We start from the raw sequence: 18297 nt of genomic DNA on the forward strand, positions 1-18297 counted from the left end.
GGTCGACTAACATTTAGTCGTCTATTTTTTTAACAACATTATAATTGAACCTCAAAGAACATTAAAATAATGAAAAACAAATTCCATGTCATTACCCCATTTTGTAGCCTGGATGCCAGCCAAACATAGCCCCGCCCACAAAATGTATGGTCTAGCATTTTGGGCTGGACTTCATCTGTTGTGGAGCAATTATGCTCGAACAAGAGCTGTTCAGACCAATCAAATTTTCAGGGCGTGACAGGGCCTTTATACAATGATGGACAGATGACCAACAGTAACAATAATCCACGTCACCAAAGAGCACTTGGGTTGAATTCACTCTCATCCTAAACTGAGAACTTGTTTGTATATGCAGTCGCCTTTACTATTTCTCTCAAAAATTACGATTGTGTTAGTAAGTACTTTGTGTATCTTAGAATATTTTACCAACACTGGCAAAGATCGTTTACACATCATCTTCTTCTACTTCTTCCAGCGTGCGTGAAGTTGAGTTCTGTTGAGTTCTGTTGAAAATTATGCGTCGCTCGTCAATTACTCTGTTGCTCTGATTGGCTGTAGGTATATCCAATTGAGTGCAGAGGCATTTTCTTTCCTGGTTCAGTTGAAACACCCTATAATCCCAGCCCAATGGTGCAGTATCATACTCTACTCATATTCTCACTAGAATCTGAATGACAATGTCAGTCTACCCATTTTGGACATTGACACAAGACAAAACAGCAATGCGTTAATTTCAACAGGGCGTTGTATTGGCTAATAAGAATGGACTGTTTGCCAAAAGACACTGAAGCGGAACCATCCAATGTTAGTGGCACACATTGTTGCTCTCTGTCCCCAGTCTGAGAGCTCATGGCACCCAACCAGTGGGTAATATTAATCATAACAACATGAATATTAACACAGAGAGGGAATAGGCTGCACTGCATTGCTGCAGATCATCCATTTCAATCTAACCAGATCTAATGGGAAAGCACCTGACTGGGGAGAAAGTTTAGCATATTAATCCCCCTGACAAAGAGAAGAGGGAGCTAAATAATTAAACGACCAACCTCGGTCCTCGGCTAAGTTCAGGCTGCTTTAATAGCACTCTGGCAATATCCCCTCAGGTGTGGGGACAAGAGGGCAGATGAATCCACAGCGAGACACCCGGTTCGGACTCGTAAAAACACACTTGAGACTTGAGACTCATCTCCTGAGTATGGTTGTTTTGATGGCTATTAGTTTAAGAGGGTTCTGAGTTGTTACGCATTCCTTCAAGCTAAAATAACACGTGTTATTTGAAAACTAAATGTGCAGGTGTGTCTTCCGGGGAGAGTCAGTTTATTTAATTAGTTCTCTCCTTTACAACTCTAATGCACTGCAAACAACTCAATGGATTCTGAAAACAAACCTTCACTAAATTAAAGCTTATTTTGTTTGTAATTTTGCTGCCAATTGCAACACTTTCATAGCACCTGATCTTAACACTCTAGTGTTGTTCACTTTACTTTAAACAATAAGAAAATCTGTGACTTTTACAGCACAAAATGCCAATGTGGACTACAAAAAATTGTGGACTTGATTAGAAAAAATACACCAAAAATACAAATCAAAAATGTTCTGTGTATAACAAATCTAGAATTTAAATAAGCCATGCCCATGATGCAGAAAAAACAATGAAGCGGTGACTCTAAAATATCAAGAGGGCAAAATATACACATTTCACCCCATCATGCATTGTGCAAAAGTGTGAAATAAAATCAATAATTCAACAACAATGCAGTAAAAATGGACAGCAAGGAAGAGGTTACACTCTAAAACATCAAGCGTACAAAACAAACACACATACACACACACACACACACACAATTAAACCAACAAATTAACTGGTGTGGCTGTAACGATATGGCAAAAATGAACCAGTAGACCCAAATAAGAGGTTGAAATCAGGTTGATTAAGCTCTGAAAAAGCATTCATATTGTTGTAAAGTACAACAAAATGTCTTTCTGTGTTCAGGTTTGACTCTAGTAAAAATGTATGCAAAAACTGACACGTCAAATCAACATTTCAAACAAAACAAAATCTAAACCTTGAAAAAGTAGTCTTTGGAAAATGTCTAAATATATATCCTAAAATATAATGGAATCTACTGGTTACACCATGACAAATATGTTTTTCTTGTTTTACTCCACCATTTTAAAGGCACTGTCTCCTTTTTAACCTGAAATACTGCTTTAATTAAAAAGTAATAAAACATAATAGAAAAATATATATTTTCAATGGGGGAAAAATATCATAATTATTGCATAAATATAGCCTGACAAGCCAGACCCAAATCAAGATGTTTGGTCTGGAAACTCACCATTGACAGGGCTCAATCCGAGGGGCGGGATAAACTGCTGTCTTTCAAACTCCCTCTGCACGAGACAGGATAGCGCTACAACCAACCAGAGTAACGAAGGTGAAACGGAGCTTGTTGCTATATTAAACATTCGCCGTATCCGGTCAGCAAACACGGATAAACTCCAAACACATCTTCCCTTTTTAAGAATGACTTCAGTGCCGTTCTTTGTTCTTTTCTCAGAGAAAAGCTTAACTCCAAGTCTTCCAGAGTTGCGGTCAAAGCTGATTTGAAAGACCGCCGTTCGCCAGTTTCTGTGTTTACTAGAAGCACGCAAGCAACTCGGCCGTCGTCATTATGGCCCCGCCCATCGACTCTATACACGATGTGATTGGCCCGACAACAGTTTGGCGTTTACAGCTCAGAAGGGTATTGAGAGTTGCTAGACGACACTCGCGGGCAGATTAGATTTGCTGCCGCTAGGGTGCGTCTAGATTTCTAGGCTAGCATAAATATTAATTAGTACAATGAAATTCACTCAAAATACAAAATATATATGTATTTTAACAAAAATATATTACATTGATACAACTGGGGGGGATAAAAGTAAAAATTCACTTTTGTTCACTTTTGACAGCGTGTTACTCCCAAATAAACAATACCAAGGAATATCAGGGAAAAAAGTTGTTTTTTAGGGTCTCTGATTTAATTCTCAATAGCAACAAATGACAATAGTCTGCTTTAATGAATTGGTTTGAGACTGCATTGAGCAATTAGTTTACCTCCTCGCTCATAAGTCTCTATGGTATGTCAAAAGGTTGACAAATATATATAAAAATATCATTCTGTAGCAATGTTGGCCAACCCTAGGTTGTCATCATGAAGCGGTACTCTGACATTATTGGTAAAATATATGTTAGTATGTACTGTGAAAGGGGTAAATCACAGGCCTCACAGACATGACGATTGATCAAATGTGGAGGAATCGCCACCTGAAACGGCACAACAATGGACAAACATTACGCTGATGTAAAAATGAGATGTCAGGAAATTTCCTCATAAGGTACAAGGAAATCTAAGTATCACTGGCGCTGCAGCATTGTGCGCATGTGATGGCGTGTTCTACCTTTTCATTTCTTGTAAAACTGTCAGCACCACATGGACCCACACACCTATAGGGCAGATGGCAATGGGATCTTAATGTCACAAGAAAAAACACAGTTCGAGTTCGATGCCTGGTTAAAGCCCAACTTCTCTATACAATCAATAAGACAGTATAACCTTTAAGAGTGAAGCTTGACAGGATATTTTGCCTTGAGTCCATTGTAATCTTTTTTTTTTTTAACACTGGATTTAGAAATCTTCAATATTTGGCAAATTTAAAAGAATATACCACTAATGCATAACCACCAGTTAAAAAAGAAAAAAAGAAAAACACAGTAATGGAAACATGACAAAAAATACATGTACAATACTGTTCCAAAGTTTAGGGTCAGTACGATTGTTTGTTATTTTATTTAATTATTTTATTCAGCAAATATGCATTAAATTGATTAAAACGTGGCAGAAAAGACAATTACATTGTTACAAAAGAGTTCTATTTGTAACAAAAGATTACTTGTATAACTATTTCTATTTTTCTATTCATCAAGTACTTGGTTCAACAAAAATATTAAGCAAAAAATACTGTTTTCAACTGTTTCTTGAGCACCAAATCAGTATATTAGATTGATTTCTGAAAGATCATCTGACACTGAAGACTGGAGTAATAAAGCTAAAAAAATCTACTTTGCCATCACAGGAACAACATTGCATTTATATTAAAAATAGAAAACATTTTAAATTATTTAAAATTGCAATAAAATTGTACAATAATACGGTTTATTGTATAATTACTAAATGTATATTATTGTTTATTGTTATGATTATTATTTTTGATCAAATAAATGTAGCCTTGGTGAGAATAAGAGACTTCTTTCAAAAAGATGAGAAAATCTTACCAGCATCATACTTTTTTCAGTAGTGTAATATAATAACGTGCAAATGTCACACTGTTTTGAACCAAAACACTAGAAGATTCGAGTCGAGGTCCTGACTCTCTGTGGTCATTAAAAATCCCATGGCACTTCTCGTAAAAAGAGTAGGGGTGTAACCCCGGTGTCCTGGCCAAATTCCCTCGATTGGCCCTTACCAATCATGGCCTCCTAATAATCCCCATCCACTGAATTGGCTCTATCACCCTCTCTCCTCTCCACCTATCGCTGGTGTGTGGTGAGCGTACTGGCGCCGTTGTACTGTGGCCGCCGTCGCATCATCCAAGTGGATGCTGCACACTGGTGGTGGTTGAGGAGAGACCCCTGACATGAGTGTGAAGCGCTTTGGGTGTACAGTAGTACATTTGAAAGCGCTATATAAATGCCTCATTCATTCATTCATTCAAGATTACAGATGTAAACTAGTTAGTTATTAGTTATTCAGTATAAATATTCAGTATTTATTTGCTAAATTTAAACTAACATTAGTTATTCAGTATAAATATTCAGCATTTATTTGCTTCATGAGCTGAAAATGTGTCTAAATAGTGCTTTTGAGAGGGGACTTTCTGGGTAAATGAAATTCTGGTGACATCATCAATGATATAAATGCCGCACAATTCCTGCGAGTGCAGTTTACTTTCCATAAACAGTGCTTTATAGATAGTTATGCATTGTTTGCTAGACTTTCCATTGCATTATTCACAAGAAGTAAACAACACACACAATAATTGTCAGTAATGTGTTAAACAAAAATGTATCCACCCAAAAAAGTCCCATCTCAAAAGGACTATTTAGACAACTTTACAACTCACATGGCCAAAAAACAATGCTCCAATTCATTATTCACAAGTAAAAGTAATTAATAAAACCTTTAAAACCCACCAGTACACTTGTTCCATTGTAAGTGCATTACTGTACACAGAAATTCCATTTTTTTACAATCTGAAGGACAAGTCAGAATCATTTGTGCAGTAGTTACCCCAGAGCATTCCTTTAATGGTTATTATGACCATTGAAACCAATATACAACTCTCTAAACTAACATGACTTGCTCATTACAGTAAGGTTTTTTCTTTCTTTTTTTTTTTTTTTTATCTAGTCAGGTGGCCAAACACTGAACACTAAAAAGGTCAAGCAGATTTGTTGAAAAATGTCCTCTATTCATTTGGAGATACGCACTTAAACTCCAAACGTGCTCGCATGTCACAGGCGGTTTATGTGAAGGAGGCGTCTACTCTATTCAGCGGTAAACCTGAAACTGATTGTCACCAGATTGAAAATTAGCAATCTGCGAAACCTCTTGGCCTATGTGGGGCCTGTGGATTACAAATCAGCTCGAGCAATAATTTTCAATTGTATTGTGCTGTTAGAAGCACTGACCTCTCGGGGCCAAACATTCTCTGACAGGGCCATTGCAAGAATACTGATGGTAATACAGCACTGCATCTGGAGAGACTGCCAGTGTTAGGTGATCTCCACAAGAAGAGACTGTGACAGAGCACATATTACTATCACACCAATGCAAAAACAATGTCCAGCTTTTTTAATCGAGCAGAGATGCCACCTTCAGCAAGTAAGGAATTAATTGCTTCAACAAACAACATCGACTTACAGAAAGATATGATACCAGCGCTTGCAAAGAAGAAACATGGTTGTGCATTATTCAGAACTAATTTGCGAATGTCTTTCAATCTCCAATTGGCTTCCTGAATTTGAGGCCTAGTTTTCACTAGTGCGTTTAAAATGCCGTTTAAAAATGAAAATGATCCTCGTCTACACTGGCATTTCCATTGCGTTTCAGAAACGATCTCGCGAAAACACGTTACATGACCATTCATGCACACTGAGCATGCGCGTACAAGTGTAAACGGTTGCCTCTTGCGCATGTAGACAGCTGCAGTATTATACAATACAGCGTTTAATTGCACAATGGCTACTAAAAAGGACCAAAAAGCATGAAGTTCGGTCTTCATGTTTTAGTTTACATGGTCATCGAGGCTGCTATGTTAAAGAGCCATTGAGACTCTGGGTTGCGTTTACCAAAAGCATTGTAACAATAGCCACCAACTGTCTCTACAATCAATTTAGACACACAGTGCTTTTTGAGATGTAGCCTTGGTCTGATATTGGTGTGTTTGGGTAGCGTAATGTGGGCAGCATTTTCAAGTGTCTGTTTTGGTTTATTTACACTTAAACAGAACCCTAAAGTTTTCAAACTAAAACAGGGACTGAAAGTATCCGTTTTTGAGGTTTAAATAAACTACAGAAGTATAGACGACAGGCATAACCGTAACAAAAGTTATGCGTTTAAACATATTTGAATTGAATATGTTTGCAACTTAAGTGCTTGGTATCAAGGAAAGAAAAAAGGAATTTGAACTGTATCACTGTACTTTGCAGCTGAGAATAGTTGACATCTGATTGAAAAGAAAGCACTGTACCCTTAGTGGGGTGCATAGACTCAATGGGATTTTTCTGCCGTCTTTACAGAAGGGAAAATAGCACCAATTTCTTAAAGTGGTGGTGTAATTCAAGTTACAAATGGTGAACTAATGTGAAAATAGCACAAAAGGGAGGTAAGATCATCTTCATGCAACACGTTACAGAATAAGGCATGGACCCTGAAGACTGGCACTCCAAACAGTTTCCTGAATTGATTTCACAGTTTATTCCCTCCTCAACCCATGCCTTTAAATATGCTTTCAAATGCAGCATTATGGAGCATTTGCTGGATATTGCCTTTAAATGGTGAATGCCATCAAATAAACCACGTGTTGCAAGTTCAAGATGATTTATTCATCAGTATTGCATGAACAGAAGATATTCAGAATGCGGTCACAAAGCAGCTGAATATAGTTGTCGGCCCTGTTTTAGAGAGCTTAAAATGGTAACATTCACCAGTATTCTGTGCCATTCAGAAGTGAACTAAAGAAGCCTTTGAATTTGACTTGGCGTAGCAGACAGGAAGCTGAATTGCAATTCAAACTCAAATTCATAGACAGAATGACTAAACAACAAAACGATGGTTGGATGGATGGATGGATGGATGGATGGATGGATGGATGGATGGATGGATGGATGGGTGGGTGGGTGGGTGGATGGATGGGTGGGTGGGTGGAGTCCACAAGCCCTGCACAGTGACACACCTGACTGACTTTGGCCTTTTTTAGTGGAGAGGACATAAAGAGAGCTGATGGAGAGTGAGCAAAGAAGTGAACGCCTAGTCTAATTTTCCAGAGATGTAGATTTAAATGTGCACCGGACACCAGCTGGACGCCTCAGTGACCCCATCGACAGTTGGAGCTGATTATCTTACAGACTCAAAAGCATTTCTGGTATCCTTGTATTAAAGTTCAAAAACCTTCAAGTTAAAATTCGGGAAAGCTTTCAGCTTTTAAACAGTCTTGACATTTCAAACAAACACGTGGATTGGTAACAGACTCCAGGCTGGATGACAGGAAGCCTTAAAGCTCAAGATACCGGATGTATCCAGGGACTTTTAGGGATGCTTTTCTATTTAACCTTGTACTTTGCAGCCAAACTTCAAGGAAGAGGCTGTCCACTCTAAAGAACACTACATTAAATAGAAATGCTGCCCAAGGACTTGGCCCCAGGCCATCTGAACAAATATATATTTTCCCTTTAATTACTTAACCTATGAGGTTAATCTCCAGGGATGTCTTGGATGAGGGCTTCAGCTGCAATCCATCTGGGTTTACCATCCCAGTCCCGATCATCAAAATCCCCGCCACGAGGCACAGGCACCATGATGCGCCTCTCAGAAATTGGGCCGAGCATTAATGGCAGGCAGAGCGGGGCGACATTTGAATCCTTCCTGTATACGCTTTGGCCTGAGCTCTCATCTCAGCAGGTTCAAGGACCTTGCGCCATGCTCAGCTGCCCACTTCAATAAATGCACAATCTGTCAGTGTTTGCTGCTGTTGGGCGCCACCAGTGACTTGCACTTTCCATTAGCGATCATGCTGAAACATGCACGAAGAACAGAGAGCAAGCCAAAAAACACATTTATGCTCACACTGGTTCTCTTTGACTAATAACTGCAGTGTTATTTCTTATGTTAATGTGTAATGATTATGATATGATGAATGTTAATGATTCGGATCGCCAATGTCATGTGATTCCAGCAGTTTGGATCACGTGTCAAACTGCCAAACTGCTGAATTCATGCGACATTGACAATCCGAATCATTGATCGATTCACTGATTCATGACCATCTGAATCTTTATTTGAGGTTTGAAAACAAATGCAGAAGAGAAGACTGATACTGAATAAAAGTAGTTTTTGTTATTTTTGGACCAAAATGTGTTTTCGATGCTTCAAGAGATTCTAATCAACCAACTGATGTCTCATATGCAGTATTTTGATGATGTTTTATTCCCTTTCTGGACATGGACAGTATAGTGTGCATAGACTGCATATGTTCTGGGACTAAAATGTAAAATATCTTAAACTGTGTCTGAAGATGAACGGAGATCTTACAGGTGTGGAACGACATTAGGGTAAGTCATTAATGACATCAATTTCATTTTTGGGTGAAATAACCCTTTAAGTATTTTATATAAAAATTATGGATGGATGGATGGATGGATGGATGGATGGATGGATGGATGGATGGATGGATGGATGGATGGATGGATGGATGGATGGATGGATGGAGACGGACTGAGGGACGGATGGACAGATAGATAGAACGACAGTTGGATGATAGACAGAATGACAGACAGACGATAGACAGAATTACAGAGCGATAGAAAGGTAGAATGATAGAGTGATAGAATGAATGAATGATAGATGAACAGAATGACAAAATGATGGACAGAACGATAGACAGAACGGTGAACTAACCCCTTAAATATTTTATATAAAAATTATGGATGGATGGAGACGGACTAAGGGACGGTTGGACGGATAGATAGATAGAACGACAGTTGGATGATAGACAGAATGATAGACAGACAGACGATAGACAGAATGAGCGATAGAAAGGTAGAATGATAGAGTGATAAAATGAATGAATGATAGATGAACAGAATGACAAAATCAAAATAATGGACAGAACGATAGACAGACAGATAGACAATGACAGAGTAAAAGAATGATAGAACAATAGAATTAAATGGACAGAATGATAGAATGACAGAATGATAGACAGACAAATAGACCATAGACAATGACAGAGTGATATAATGATAGAACGATACAATAGAATGATAGAATGAGAGATGGACAGAATGACAGAACAATAGAATAATAGAACTAGAATGACAGATGAACAGAGTGACAAAATGATGGACAGAATGATAGACAGACAGATAGATGATAGACAATGACAAAGTGATAGAATGAGAAATGGACAGAATGACAGAATGATAGATAGAACGATACATAGAACGGCAGAATAGTGGACGGACGGACAGACGGACGGACAGACGGACAGACGGACAGACAGACAGACAACCAGATAGATCGATAGATAGATAGATAGATAGATAGATAGATAGATAGATAGATAGATAGATAGATAGATAGAACTCTGCACATGGGCTCTATGAGTAAATGTAGACTTCCTCTAGGATTTATGAAGTTTATTGTCAGATTTGCTGAACCAAGATGTTTGAGGGTTTGAAAGCTGTCACATGATTACAGCTTAAGTGTTGTCTTACACAAAGCACCAACCCATTTTCAGCTTAACACATGGCACAGCGCTGCAGAGTTTGATTAAAACTGAGCGGCTGTAACAAGCAAAAAGCTCTTGAAGGGGCTGTTTAGCATGTCAGTTGATTTGGAGAGGGCTTCACGTTGGGATATGAATTACGCCTCTCACAAATACTGCATATTTGTGCACCTGACATCAAGCGTAAAAAAGAATGTTTGACAAAGGGAACGCAGCACAATAAAATAATTACAACCAAGTCTGTAGAGCCCAACTGCTTTAAAAAGAAAGCCATCTCTTCCACCTTCAGGACAAGTTTGTGGTGATTGCCACACAGTGCGGCGAGATAAAGTTAGCGCTGTAATTATTCCGTTTGCACAGACATGGGCGGACAGGGATCTCAGATTCAGCTTTGTAAAGAAGCCTTTGAGGCTTTGACCTGCCAGTCTCCTCAAATGTATTGGATTCGGCTTTGCTGTGATAGATGGAGCTTGATCTCCACCTACAGGCTGCTGGGAAATCTCTTCTGCACATGATGCGGAAGATGGGAGGGGGGCCTGCAATCAATGCGACTAATTCAAGAACTGCAGCAGAGCGAAAATGCCACCAAGAGAAAGAAAAAAAGCAGCAGCAGCAGCAGGATAATTCCGTTTGAAGGCACTGCAGTTATGTCCATGGAGAAAACAATATATACACACCTTAATCGCAGTATAACGACCTGTGTGCGAGAGACTGCGGGAGCAGCTTGCAGGTCGCAGCTATTGATTGAGGACAATCTATTAATTACTGTAAGATTCCACTGCAGCAGGTGATATTAATGCAAATACCCTGAGCTCAGATGGCTGACTGTAAACGACTGTGGGAGAGCAGCGTGCGGCATCTTTTCCAGAGAACAAAGGCACTTTTCTTGGATGAGCTCTTGAGAGGCGTTGACGCCACACTTTCGCAAAAGATTCAAATTTGTTTCTATTCCACCTCCTGCTTGGCTTGCGCTTCTCTGGATGAGACAGTTGTTCTTCTCCGAGTCCATCCCCACGAGGACAACGGGATGAGCTCGAGAGCAAACGAAAAGAAAGACAAACATTTGTCATCAGGAATACAAAAGCAAACAGTAAATCTCTGCTGAATAAACCCCCGCGCTCTCAATGGCTGTAGCATGTTGAATATAAAAAAACAAACAGGAAACTAAAATCATGGAGTCATTCCATCCAGAAATATCTCATTTGTGTCTACATTTAATGAAGAGCACAAACTCAAACATCTGCTCTTGAGCCTTAAACATAATAACTTTAAAAATAATAAAATTGTACCTGCTAATTGTATAGGTTATTTCTATTTTAGTATAAATTCCAGTAAAAATACCAAAAAATAGTATATGGAAAAAAACACACAAAAAATAAAAAATAAACTTTGCACAATAGATTGAATGGTTTATCCATTAATTTTAGACTACTTAAATTATATAAATATAAAATGTATATGTTTAAAACATGTATAAATTAAATAAAGAAACTGTTATCATCACATCATCTATCCATTAATAATAAACACACATAAAAAAAGGCCAAATTGTGATGGCCATCTCCAAAACTGCAGCTCTCATGCAGGTGGTCTGTAGTGGTCAGTATCTATCAAAAGTGGTCCATGGAAGAAACAGAGGTGAACCGGCAACAGGGTCATGGGCGGCCAAGGCTCATTGATGCACGTGGGGAGCAAAGGCTGGCCTGTGTGGTCCAATCAAACAGACGAGCTACTGTTGCTCAAATTGCTCAAGAAGTCCATGCCGGTTCTAATAGAAAGGTGTCAGAACACACAGTGCATCGCAGTTTGTTGTGTATGGGGCTGTTTAGCTGCAGACCAGTCACACTGACACACTCTGTCAGTTTAAATCTAGATTAAAAACACATCTCTTTACTAGGGCATACACATAGAACATTATCAATTTATATTATTCAAATCAGTTAAATGATTCTTAGGCTGCATTAACTAGGTCAGCCGGAACCGGGAACACTTCCCACAACAACATATGTACTCGTTATATCATAAGAAGAATGTTAGTCTCTCTGTTTATCTGATGGTCTACTGCAGTCAGACGAATCAAGGCCATATAACTCCAGATCAGACATGACCAATGCATCCCTGAAATGTCTGCTGAGAGCATGTCAATTTAACTCCCTCTGTAAATGCCTCTTTAAATGTAAAACCTGTCTCCAAGCATGACGACTCCAATCTTTCGAATAATCGTACAAATATCTATTGATCTGATATGATTTCTGACCAAGTGGCAACCTCCCGTGATCTCTCTTGAAGCCAATACGGAAGTAATGTAAACTGCAACTCCTCAACTGGCCACTAGTGACAGGCTCCAGAAGGGAGCAGAATCTTATTGAACCCCATGTTAAAATTCCCCACTTTACAGCAGAAAAAAAAACATGTTTACAGACTGCTACAAATTGTGCTTTTGTTCTGTACGGCTAATTTTGCCCTTCATGACAACTCTGAGGGGGGTGATTTTTTTTTACATTATATAAAGCCAATTTCTGCACAATTAAGGGTGTGGTTACTTTGAGTGACAGGTGGATAGCCATTTATCCACCATCTATAGTCATTGCGTCAGCTAAGCTCCGCCCACATCCCACCTCTTTGCCCATTTTCTGTTATCCGGGAGTGACATGCGATGCATCGCTAACAAGTTGGCTACGCCCAGCTCGTCTCTACTTTAAGCTTCAGAACGGCTTATCGGAATACTATGGGTGACATCACGGACACTACGTCAATATTTTTTTTCAGTCTATGCTTCTGACCTGTAATTTTGCCAGAACCACAATACACTATTTGTTCGTCGGCCAGAGGAGAACTGGCACCCCGACAGAGCCTGGTTTCTCCCAAGGTTTTTTTTTCTCCATACTGGCCCTAAGGAGTTTTGGTTCCTTGTCACCGTCGCCTTTGTCTTTTGGCTTGCTCAGTTGGGGACAGTTAAATTCCAACTATATTACTGATCTGCAAGCATTGACACTATATGACAATTGAAATTAGCTAGATAACATCACCGTTTTCTCCAGAGCGGCTGTATAGCCGAATCAAATTATGTTCCAACATGTTCCTGTTAACACTGTGAAGCTGCTTTGAAATAATTGGCATTGTAAAAAGTGCTATATTAAATACAGGTGACTTGACTTAACTTGACAGTGCCCATGCGGACCCCTGTCCACCGCCGAAAGCACCAACAGTGGGCAAGTGAGCATTAGAACTGGACTACGGAGCAATGGAAGAAGGTAGCCTGGTCTGATGAATCATGTTTTCTTTTAGATCACATGAATGGCCAGGTGCATGTGTGTCACTTAACTGGGGAATACATGGCACCAGGATGCACTATGGGAAGAAGTGAGTGTGACACTTTGGGCAATGTTCTGCTGCCATCCATTTGGATGTTACTTTGACACGTACCACCTACCTAAGCATTGTTGCAGACCATGTAAAACCTTTAATGGAAACGGTATTCCTAGGTGGCTGTGGCCTGTTTCAGCAGGATAATGCACCCTGCCACAAACCAAAAATGGTTCAGGAATGGTTTGTGGAGCACAACGAGTTTGCGGTGTTGACTTGGCCACCAGATTCCCCAGAAGTCACGTCATGTTCCCGTTACATGTACAGAATATCCCAAAATAATGATTTCTATTAATTTATCTTAAGATGGCACAAATCAATTTAGGTGAAGAAGATAAAGATATTCTTTGTCTGAAAAGATGTATCAAGTTTGTCTTACAGAAAAGTACTTTAAAAGTTACCTTCCCAACACCTGTCTTTTGAATGACTCGGACATAATACGGAACTAGTATACACAAGTATAACTCCACAGCACTCAAACCCCTTCCACACACAGGTCCTCAAAGCCAACATATTTGCCCCATAACCATTTTTCTAGTGAACAGATTGTCCTGCAGCTGAGACTGTGTTAGTCATAATCACACACACCATCAGACAGCCACCTCTCCCCAAACTCAAAGTCACCGGTATCACATTTTTTCATCTCTCTATTCCACCTCCACTCATGATGCCTGCACAGAGGACCACACAGCACAGCACACCAGGATGACTTGAACAGTGGGGTTTTCTTTTCAAATTTCATTTTCTTTCAAAAGTACAAATAAAGCATTCTCGCGACCCTTTGAGGATAGTCAGCATGGTACAACCCCTGATCTTCCAGAAAACCCAGAAATGAAGCAATCAAACCCTTTGTGGATGCCTCAGCAAAGGAAGAAGAGATGCATCATGGGAAACAAAGCATGAGGAGGACATCATAAGAATGGTGTGTAAATTGTGGGATTAAAAGGATAGTCTGAACGGGTTTCCTGTGGAATTCGTCTTAATAAAAACGCAGTTTATCGACATTCATTTTGGAATTTATATCTCAGTGTCTACCGGTAGATTCACATCGATACATTTTTATCAGTTTCATTATTTAAGTAAACACTTTAATCCACAATGTACCGCTGAGAGGCAATTATGCTTTGTTTTATTTAAGTTATTTATTTATCTTCATAAACTAGACATATAACTCTATACCGTTTGAAAGCTAAAAAACTTTTAGATTCAATCTCTGAAGTCTGAATGCATAATAGCAAAACTAATATGGTAAAAACTGGAAAGAAAAGGGGATATCGTATTTGCGATCAGATCATTTGAAGCTGCAAAACTTAAAAGGTTTTAAGTCCAAGGATCCAGGTCATTGGTCTCATTGTGCACTATTTACCAGTGCATTTTTCTAAAGGGAACAAATATGTTTGTTTTCATAATCCTACTTTCTTCAAAAAACCATAACTTTCTTTCAATCTGGAAAAACGTTTCTGTTCTGCTGACATAACCATGACTGTGCTGATTAAATAAAGTGATTCTCTTCCTTCTCTGGAACACAAAACTGCATATTTTGAATAATGTTTCAACGGTTTCAACTGTTTTTGTGCATAAAGTCAGTGGGAATAAAAAACACTTTACTGACTAAAATAAACATTTTTCAAAATGTCTTCTTTTGTGGTTTGTACAGGGGAAAAAAGTCACTGGTTTAGAATGACATGAGAAAAAAAGGACAGACATATCCCTTTAAACAACTAGATTTCTTGAATTGTATTAAACATATGTGAGGTGAACTTGCCGGGGAGTTTCTATGTGGTTTATGTTCTTAGCACATTGATAGTTGGTCCAGGTCAAAATCATCAAACCCATAACCATAAGCATGAGCAATAGCAGTGTAAATGTTTGCCTTAAAGTGATAGTATAAATAAAAATGACCCCATGATTTAATCACCCTCAAGTCACTGTAAAACATTTGTGGTGTTTTTTGTTGGTTTAACTTAAAAAAGTAAGTAACCTGGTTGCCTTAAAATTTTGAGTTTATTGAAATTAAAATTTTGAGTTGATACAATGAAGGAAATTAGTTTAATAAATAGAAACTCAAAATATTTTTGTATCTGAACCACATAAAAAATGTGATGAATCATGAAAATAGCACAATTTGGCATGTTTCACTGCGTCATCAGAAATAACACACACATAATTACCCAATATCCTTACAAAATCTTTTAATAATCTTTTAATAAAGGTTGTCAAATCTCAAAAAATGTTCATTGTATTAACTCAAAATTTTAATTTCAATGAACTCAAAATTTTAAGGCAACCAGGTAACTTTTTTTCTAAATAACTTTTTACAGTGTACATGTTTATGACATTCTTCTTTCAGACGAAAACTATCATAGTTTTATAATGGCAGAGAATGGCTGTCCATTATAAAAGAACGCCAGTCAGAAGAAGTTAGAGAATACAGTTTTAAATATGGATGTTTTTCTTACACAAACATATCACTTTGCTTCAGAAGGCCTTTACGAAGCCATGTGGAGCACTTTTATAATGGACAGACTTTTTATGGACTTCAAAACAGAAACATCAATTTACTGCCATTATAAAACTTGGAAGAGCCAGAACTTTTTTATATATAACTGTATTCATCTGAAAGAAGAAAGTCACACTGTAAAAAATTATTTGGAAATTTTTTTTTACTTATTACTTGGAAATTAAAAATAAATTTTTAATTAAAAAATAATAATAATTTAATTAAAATTAAAAAAGTTCATTAAAATTAAAAATTTTAGTTAATACAATGAACATTTTTTGAGATTTGACAACCTTTATTAAAATATTATTAAAAGATTTTGTAGGCATATTGGGTAATTGTGTGTGTTTTGTTTTTTGATGACGCAGTGAAACATACCAAAGTGCTATTTTCATGATTTATCACATTTTTTATGTAGTTCAGATACAATACTGTTTTGAGTTTCTATTTATTTAACAAATTTCCTACATTGTATTAACTCAAATTTTTAATTTTAATAAACTCAAAATTAAGGCAACCAGGTTACTTACTTTTTTAAGTTAAACCAACAAAAAACAACTTTTTTTTTTACAGTGCATATACACCTAGGATGACTTGAGGGTGAGGGGAAATCATGAGCTAATTTAATTTTTTGGGTGAACTATCCTAATGAAGTAACATTAATAATATAAAACTGTACATTTTATGATCCAATCAAATCCCAACTGAATACTTCAGTATTCTGAATACTAAGAATGTTTAGTTTCACTCTGAATACTAAGAATGTTTAGTTTCACTCTGAAATGCATTGTGAAATGCTTCACATCATCTACAAAAACAGCATTTAGCTATTTTTGCTGCATGCCCTGTTCTGTCACAAATCACTCCAAAGTTCTAATGAAAACAGAAGTTTTCATGTCAAAGTATACCTAATAAACCTACCTAATCAATTTGGAGACTTTTTGTTTGGTTCTTGGGGAGCACAGGCCGACAGCTGGACAGGGGATTTGCGGTGTGTCTACCTGCACTGTCATCGTTAATCTTCTGATGCTTTTCTGATGATGGAAGTGAGGGTTTTTGATTGGCTGGTTTGTATTGGCTGACAGCTTGTCTCTAGCGCATTTGGCACTGCTCAACAGACGCCGTGCCGCTCTACTACTGACGGCCTGTTCCGCGCAGCATCTGTTTGCAAATTCAAATGATAATCAAGCAACTGTGCCATAACTCAATTTTATGTTACCTTGTCCCAGCTTCCAGCATTCCTAAAATATATTATTTAAAGTGGAAGCAATGGAGGACTCAATTAGAGTACGCATGCATGTCACTGAGATATATATAATGCTGTGAAGTCACGTAGGGAAGATGCGGTTCCAAAAAAAGACGCGTTCAACCGCGTTCATGAGTCCTTCCGACCTTGTTCACGGAAAAGGTCACTGACTAATGCGTTTTTTTACCCTCGCAGACAAGAGATTTATTCAGCTGAAAACTGCACTCACTTAAGCGTGATTTGACCAAGACGGTTTCGCACAAATAAAACCATCCAGCGACTTAACTGCCAGCTTTTGTAGGCTGATGTCAGATCACGAGCGGCCTGTAATTTATAACCCAAGTCAATGGACATTAAAAAAAAAACTGCAGACTGGACTGTGCCGGCTTCCACAATGAAAGCCAAACAATAAAGGCAGCAGATAATGAAGGAATATGAACAGTACATTTTCTAAAACGCAAGGTAAGGACATTTAATGTACTGCAACAAGATGAGTGTCATTAAGTACTTACTGTAGTAGCCATACAAAACAGTGTCTTCAATCTGCTGTCTTGTCTCATTGTTTGCTGCCCATTCCTGGAAATAGAAAGAATTAAATTTTAATTAAAATATATATATGAAATACACAGTCACATTAAGATACATCTAATTCTTTAGATCACACAAGATGCTATAGGGCTGTGTGTGTGTGTACTGTCTATAATGTATGTATGTATGTATGTATGTATGTATGTATGTATGTGTGTGTGTATATGTATATATATATATATATATATATATATATATATATATATATATATATATATATATATATATATATATATGTGTGTATATATATATAGATAGATAGATAGATAGATAGATAGATAGATAGATAGATAGATAGATAGATAGATAGATAGATAGATAGATAGATAGATAGATAGATAGATAGATAGATAGATAGATAGATAGATAGATAGATAGATAGATAGATAGATAGATAGATAGATAGATAGATAGATAGATAGATAGATAGATATAGATATAGATATATAGATATATACATACAAACACACAGTACAGGCCAAAGTTTGGACACATTACTATTTGTAATGTTTTGAAAGAAGTTTCTTCTGCTCATCAAGCCTGC

General features: G+C 37.7%; 1 protein-coding gene across 1 annotated transcript in view; it reads right to left on the reverse strand.

Annotated features, from left to right (window-relative positions):
- The window catches only part of lmbrd1 (LMBR1 domain containing 1), a 121275-nt gene that overhangs the window by 84315 nt on the left and 18663 nt on the right, over positions 1-18297 (reverse strand). The window contains exon 3 of the mRNA XM_067422104.1: positions 17678-17741. Within this exon, the coding sequence (XP_067278205.1) occupies positions 17678-17741 (64 nt within the window). The remainder of the gene's footprint in view (positions 1-17677; positions 17742-18297) is intronic.

This window comes from Pseudorasbora parva, chromosome 17 (genome assembly GCF_024679245.1).
Source record: "Pseudorasbora parva isolate DD20220531a chromosome 17, ASM2467924v1, whole genome shotgun sequence".
NCBI lineage: Eukaryota > Metazoa > Chordata > Actinopteri > Cypriniformes > Gobionidae > Pseudorasbora > Pseudorasbora parva.